The following is a 7,573-nucleotide window of genomic DNA, read 5'->3' as shown; positions in this document are numbered from 1 at the left end:
TTCTGGTGGTGCTAGAGAAGAAATCTGGGCATCACCAAAGTCATTAAAACTCATCCTAATGGGACCATTACAAAATGTCATGATAATAAAACCAACATTTGGACCAACGAGCAGATAGACCAGCATGACCATCCCTAGAGCCACTATTGTGGCTAAATACTAGCCATTCATAGCATATGCTAAAAAGACACAAGGCTTTAGTTACACAACCATAGTTTATTACTGATGTCATCACTTGCACAGACAAAGGAAGTGTCAGCGATACCTACTGAAAGGTGATCAGCAAATCATATTTGAGTTTCGGGAGCATTGTTGCCCAGTGACCAGACGCCGTGTGTTTAATTTACACTGCTGTTGTCTAGAATTTGAACTCCAGAGCTGTGATACAAAAACAAAATCTGGCAGAAGCGGCAGGAAATGCCAGAGTGATTTTCAAAGGAAAAAAAAAAACACGACTGGTTCCAACTTTCTGTCTGTTTACAGCTGGTTCTGATCAGTTTATACCATTTTACAGCGCTGGTTAAGTTCAGCAGGCCTCATAAAGGGTTGTAGTTTTCAAATTGAATTAGGTTTCTTTGACCCCTTCTGTGTTATGGCAAACGGTATGAATGTAGTTGTATATTTCTTTGAAATTCACCCTGAATATCCGCAGGTCAGCCACATATTTTCATCTAAGTCTGAACTCACGAAACTACACGTCATTAGAGAAGAACGCCACAATCGACTAATAAAACAAAAATCACATTTTGTATTGAGTATTTGCGATGCTTACAACAAACTGTCCTTCTTGCTCACCCTGGTCCACTTGTGCTGCAAGTCCCCTGTAATGGACGTATGACTCTAGAAACGAACAAACGGGCAACGGTCAGCGTTGCGTTCCACTACAAGCAGTACAATGTCGGAGAATAAATCCTGTCGTCCAGTAAGGCTAATCATATGGAGTCCTTCCAAAAGAAGAGCTGCTTGATGTCCATAGAGTTCAAGAAGACGCATTCAGAGTTTTCCAAAGATTAATTACACTCCAGAAGAAAGGAAGTCTCTATTTACAGAAAGGTCCTTTGAATTACTTCTCTTTTGATGATCCGACAAAGACCAGAAGTGTTGTTTCGCCTGTGGAAGAAAGAAATAGTGTTAAAACGAAGTCAAAGCCATCAAAGCAGTGGTAGCATCAAAACGCAATGGAAGAAAGTAACCCCCACAAGCAACTAGGGGTGGAGGGAAAAAATCGATTGTTAGCTGCATCGCGATTTGTTCTTGAACGATTATGACTGAAAACTAACTAAGCTAGGATAAATACGAGCAGAGGTTTGGTGATGGCGGCTGAGCTTGAGCAGACTGAATATGGATACAATCCGACTGGCACCCTCTGGCTTAAAAGCTAACGTACGGGAGCACTTCTTCTTCTTCCGCCCAACTCTGAAAGGGCGAAGCGAGTCACGAAGCAGATTGCAACTTTTTTTTTTTTTTTTGCAAGGATTTGCTTCCCTACTCAGTCATCGGGAACCAGAGCTTTTGCGCCATGTTGCACACTTTGGAACCGAGACACGACATTCATTTCGGTATTTTTACGGACACGGCGATACTCTCCATCCAAACCAAAGCTAAAGTCATGGAGTCGGGGTAGGATAGAAGTAACACGCTACAGAATATAGTGTCTACTTTCTCACTGTAGTTTTTACCACATGTTCCAGAAAGTGCTATTTTTGTACGAGAGCTGAATGCTCATTTGTTTGAAGAGACGTCTACACTATTTATTTGTGAATAAGAGCAGCTTATGACTCAAAACATGCTGGATTCTGTTTTTTTACTACAAGGATGCTGCTACAGGCCCAACTAATTTATTTTCCTGTTGGTTCTCTTTGCAATGCTTGGAAATCTCCTCTATTTTTAATTGGGAATCATTACAAATATGCTATGTTTTAAGAACAGCAGATCAAATAAAAAAGAAATCATGTACAGAAAAATGTTGATGCATCAACATGAATCGATAATTGTTTAATAATCAAATCGTAGCCCTCTGAATCGGAATCGAATGAGGTGCCTAGAGATTTCCACCCCTACAAGCAACACTGAATATGTTAGTGTCCTTTTCATCTATATTGTACATGAACGCCTTCTTCTCTCTATCTGAGTAATACAACGCCATGGAGCTGAGCACTTGACGTAAGCAGAGACTGATACCAAAAGAAAAGAGCATGATGTACAGTAATAAAAACGACAACTTTATCAATAGAAAACTCAAGCGAGGAGACACGAGACACGCCCCCGCCCACACCGATTGACATGTCAAAGATTTAGGCGAAAGCAGCTATAAAATCAGATGCATTATTCCACCTCTGTCGGCTTATTTTTAATGTTTGCCACGGTGAGAAAACTCATTATCTTCAGAGGAAGACTCCGGCTAAAGGTCTAAAACCCCAGGTCTTTTGAGGATATATACTGTAAAAGAGTTGGATAAATCAAACTGCATGCTGAGCATTTTGCTTTTTGCAGACGCTCAGCAGTAGTTTATCATATGTATAAGCCATGGGGTCACTGAAATCAGGAGGCTTTATCTCAGGCTAGGCGATTGATGGAATTTGATTTTCTATTACAATTTTTGGCTCCCCAGGATTATTGGAACAAGACAGCCGAGATCAAATGACAATTGTGCCACAATTCCATTTCGCAGTGATATTTTTGTTTTGTCGATAGAAATGGAGCATCCACTATTCAGACCTCTCTGATGTCAATAAGACCAAAAAAATCGCAGCTGTAGGTTTATGACAATGATGACTATGATGTCTTGTGTGTGAAGTTGCTCTGTCAGATATCTCCGATAGTTCATGATGCTAGCAGGAGGAAAAGAAAAAAATCATCTTAACTGACTGAAAACTGATTTCATTCTACACGGGTCGCACTGTGCCGTGCAGCCCTTCTGTCTGGGTGAAAGACAGTCAAGTGTAAAGGTCAAGTTGAGGAATTCTCTCAGATTTAATATCCCTCCAGAACCTCATAAAAGACTTATATTGGCTTCGTGTATCAGCACATCGATCTATCAGTTAGACTGTGATGCAGTATTCAGGGTGAGGGATGCTGGGGAGTCGGGTTTGTGCACCACACCGAGGTTTTCTCTCTCTCTCCCCCCTAGTTCGATGCTGTCAGGTACTCTGAAGACCTCCGTTCTCCTTGAGAGTAAATTGCCTGTCATGAAGCCCAGTGGCTGACTGGCAGCTCCTCTGCTCCTCCAAAAGTACATTCTGGAAAAGACTCTCGAGGAACATAACATAACAACCTTCATAACGACGTCCGCTATCGATTTCCAGCCGTCCGACAGGCGCCACGTGGGTTTGACGGACCGGGGGAAAGCCGTCGCCGAACTTCTAAGGCTCCATTATCGATGCTGAACTTTTGATAGGAGACCGACAGCTCCGACAGCCCAGTGAGATTAATTCGCAAACGGGTCGTATGGCGAAGAACAGGCCCGGAGCAGTTGCCGGTGCCGCGCGGGCACAATATCGTATAAATTATCCTCTATTATGCAGAAAAAAAGCAAAACAATCCAAAAACCATCAGGCCATCATTTGACGAGAAAACCTGCATAATCATATCAAACCCAGGGTAAAGGGATGCCATAAATTTCAGTCGTAGCAGTACTTCGCAGGCCTCTGTACAGGCTGTAATAAATTCTTCCCTTTACGGAGTCATTTACATTCTCAGCTGTCACTGTGATTAATGTGGGACTAATTTGAGAATAATTCCACGCTGAAAAGACAAAGAGCGGAGAAGAAAACGTCTTCTGAGATGGATCTTCGCCGTGTCTCACTTCACGAGAGGGTGGCGGGTGGGAAGGTGGGGTTCATTAACAGTATCTGAGTGACTGTCTGAAACAGTGCTAAAAATACTGAGAGGAAAACTAAGTCTTCGGCGGGTGCTGCGTTCATATAATTGCTGGCTGACAAGTTCTAATTTAACTGGCAGAGGATTCATTTCCATTCAGTGCCTGAAGTAAGGTTAGCTGAAAGATTTAACACAGCAGGTGCACGGGCTTGTGTTTGTGTAATTCAGCCGTGTAATTGGCATGGCGCAGTGTCCTTCTCAGCAATATGTTTTGTGCTGTAACTACAGAGCCTGGGATTGTCATAGTATGGCCATTTTAAAGCGGCACTCGGCAACATTTTGAAGTGAGAATCCGCCTGTAAAATCAGCGAAGACAGACAGCAGGGATGCTGCAGATTCACCTTTTGCCCAAATTAAGCTTTACCGTCGGGGCTACTGGGTGATTCCCCCCCCCCCACAAGGGGAAGTCAAAGGCAAGATGTCACTCAGCACTAATGTGAATGGTAGCGTAGGAATGAAGTAGATTAGCATCAAGGAGAACATAGGATAGAAGGAGGAGAAAACCTTCTGTATTCATTTGTCTGGCTCAACTGTCCATGAAAACCTGCGTCTGTTACAAACACACATACGAGGCAAAAGGCACATTGAGTCAAAGCATCAGTCACTGAATATTCACAGTGGAGTTGCACAAGAAAACTTTGCACCTTGACTTCCCCAAGTCGCAAAGGGAGAACACTTTTGATGAGTTTTGCGGAACTCCTAATTCTGATTGTTGAAGGCAAGGCCAGATGAAAATGATATATATGTTCTACTCTCTTACTTGGTTTACTCTCACTGCATCTCCCGACAGAACGCCACAGTTGAATTTCAGCCTGCATGCACGTTTTCTTTCAGCCTAACACTGTTGAGACGGAGCAGCTGTTAATGGTAGCGAGAACGAGTTCCTCCTGCCCTCGGCGAATTGCAGAGATCAAATGAGAGGAAATAGTAAATGAAGGCAAAACACGGCAAAGGGAAATTCATTTTTATTTCCCTTTGTAAAAATCCCAATGGCTTCTTGTTGGGTGCTAATTTCCGCGTCGGCCTGAAAAATGCCTCCTGACAGCACTCTAAACCTGACACTCCCTTTACCGATGGATAGAGAGAGTTCATCAGATCTGTATAATTGAGAAACTGACTTGCTCCCTCAGTAATATACATTTACAAATATCTGGTCACGGTAGATTGAGTTTGTTAGACCCTGAAGACGAGACATTACATGAAACGTATGCAGAGATGACATTCCTCTCAGAAGTTTGCACATACTACCTAACTACCGTACTATTTAGTATGCCAGAAGAAGAAGAAATTCAAAGGTTGCTCTACTACTGTACATCTGGTCGCATTTTTGCAGTATGTAAGCCAACATGCTTTTCTGGCTATTCTGACCCACAATCCTTTGCGCAGCAGATATATGAGCAAGACGGTCAAAGTTCAGTGGAATATTTTCCACCACACATGTTATGAGGAAATAATATGTCCCAATTAAATGCATACTGCATGCAACAGCAAATAAGGCCAGCTGCTGTATGTACTAAACGGTTTGTTTTACTTCTTTATTTTACATTTATTTGCATTTCTAAAGCGAGATATGTCATGACTTCTTATTCAAGTGAAGAGTTTAGTTTTGTCGTTACAATGTAATAACCCATGCTGTGAGTTGGGACCTTGTTGTGTTTTTCTTCTTTTTTCTTACCTCCCAGGATTTCTGTTGCAAAAGGCACTGTTACTACCGGCCGCCACGTGGGGGCTGTAAACGTACAGATTTTAACGCTGCAGCTCAACCTCTTTGCGCGTCGTAACTCACAGACAAACCCGAAAGCCTGCCGTGTCCTGGGACTTGTAGTCGCCGGTCGCTGCTTTGTTGCCTCTGTGAATTCTCAAAGTGTTTCCAGTGAGCATGAATGCATTTATGACACAGAGCGATAGAGGTCAGTATAGCTGGAGGTTCCACAGGTTTATCTCAGGCTGTTTTCCCCAAAAGCTCTGCAGAGGTGAAGAAGAAAGCCCGACCCCCCTCGCTGCTTCAAGCAGCCTGCAGAAAGATTTGAAACTGAAGAAACGTGTTCCTCAAGCTGAGATCAAAGGTGTGCGAGATGAATCCGCTGGGTAATGCCGATGCTTTGAACGCGTCCGTGTTGTTGTCTTTGTGGATCGTACATCTCCTCTCGCTCTCTTCTCCGTCTCGGGTGTAGTTACACTACAGGAAAGTGTGCTTAATAATACCCTTTGCCTTGTCTGTTTTAATGAAAATGTGAGGCGACGCTATACGCAGTAAATGGTGTGCAGGCCTTCTTTTTGTGCAGTGAAGTAAAAATGAGACACATTAATGATCCCTGTTGAGAATTCCTTTGTATTTTTAAAGTAAGTATAAAACAGCTTTATTACCTGTGAAGCGTCTGACGTTACCAAAGCTGCTCTTTGTCCGCCGAAATCTTTCCAGGTCGTCCATGTAAAAGAAGACAAGAACAGAAAAGACATGTTTAACTTTCATTCTTTAGGGTCTCAGCAAGATCTGATAGTTACCAAAATCCATTTCCAGAAGACAGACAGGCTTGTCTCGGAACCCTGGACCACTAAAAGAAAAGAAATTATATATATATAGTATATCCCATTTTGAGGTCCCGACAAGTCCCTGAATCAATAGCCCTAGGCTCCAGGCTCCTGGCTCCAGGCAGGTGTGGTGCGGGCAGTTTAAATAATTAAGTACATGGGAGGGAGGCAGAAGCGAAGGCTACGGGTCGTCATAACACATGTGGGCATCGTGTTACGACGTTAAAAGCAGGTAATTGGAGTGACTAATTGGCCAGTTTGGGTGCTCAAAGTGGCCTGAAAGTGCTAAGGAGACATGGCAGCCCATTGATTAAAGGCCCCCGGGGGTCCAAGCCCAGAGTGCAAACATTAGCTGTTTTTAGGTAAAGGCAGGGCACACGAGTGCTACAGAGGCCGCAGCCGGTTGACTTTGAGGAGTTGGGACGTGTGCGAGGTTGGATTCAACAGGTCGGAATACGGTTTGGATCTTAAACTCACCTTAGTAGTTTTGATCTTGTTCCCTGTAGCACAGCTCCAGCCCTTCAGATCGGGGAGAACTTTGCATTCCTCTCCGTCAAGGCACGGATGCATCTGACACCACCACTTCTGCTCCACTATGGAGGCTGGTGGAGAGATGTAGAGGGCAAAGAGGAAATGGTCAGAGATGTCTTTGTTCACCTGGTCTGTTGGACTGTCAACGAAAGCTATTTCAAAATATTTGTTGACTTGTTTTTTTTTTTACACGATGAAAGTGAGATTAAATTCAAAAAGTTATTCTATTTTTAAAATTTAAATTAGTCGAAAATGTATCACAACTCACATATTTTATGATCTCTGTCAGTCAAACTGGTTCCTGCCGTGCCAAATTTAATATATATGATTTTTTTAATCATTATTTTAGGACATAATGCTGTGTTTGTATTTCAAGCTCACACCCATAACACCATGAGCCTGAAACGAAGCGTCTCCTCAAATACCATCACAGCCGTGTCGCAACAAGTCGTGTCACATTTTTGACAGCTGTCTCAGGTAAATGATGCAAGATTTGCTTTTTGACTGGCAACGCTCGCTTTATCTATTTTGAGTATTCAAGCGCACTCTGTTAAGAGCCTCGCACATCGACGCGTTCGAGTCGGGAACTGGAACAAGAGCTCCAGCCGTCTGGGGGGGGGGGGGGGGGGGG

General features: G+C 43.2%; 1 protein-coding gene across 3 annotated transcripts in view; it reads right to left on the bottom strand.

Moving 5' to 3' along the window:
* Positions 1–205: 205 nt before the first annotated feature.
* Positions 206–7,573, bottom strand: part of LOC116393412 (chemokine-like protein TAFA-2) — a 52,496-nt gene continuing 45,128 nt past the window's right edge. For 2 of the 3 annotated variants that reach the window (XM_031865731.1, XM_031865732.1), the window contains one exon: positions 6,323–7,013. In XM_031865731.1, the coding sequence (XP_031721591.1) occupies positions 6,796–7,013 (218 nt within the window). In that variant the 3' untranslated portion in view covers positions 6,323–6,795. Of the gene's footprint in view, positions 1,111–6,246; positions 6,294–6,322; positions 7,014–7,573 lie in introns of those variants that run through there. The other variant, XM_031865733.1, reaches the window with a different exon arrangement.

Source organism: Anarrhichthys ocellatus, unplaced genomic scaffold (genome assembly GCF_004355925.1).
Source record: "Anarrhichthys ocellatus isolate YVR2014 unplaced genomic scaffold, GSC_Weel_1.0 scaffold33, whole genome shotgun sequence".
Taxonomy (NCBI): Eukaryota; Metazoa; Chordata; class Actinopteri; order Perciformes; family Anarhichadidae; genus Anarrhichthys; species Anarrhichthys ocellatus.
The sequence above is the reverse complement of the archived record's forward strand: the minus strand, read 5'-3'. Positions and strand labels throughout refer to the sequence as shown.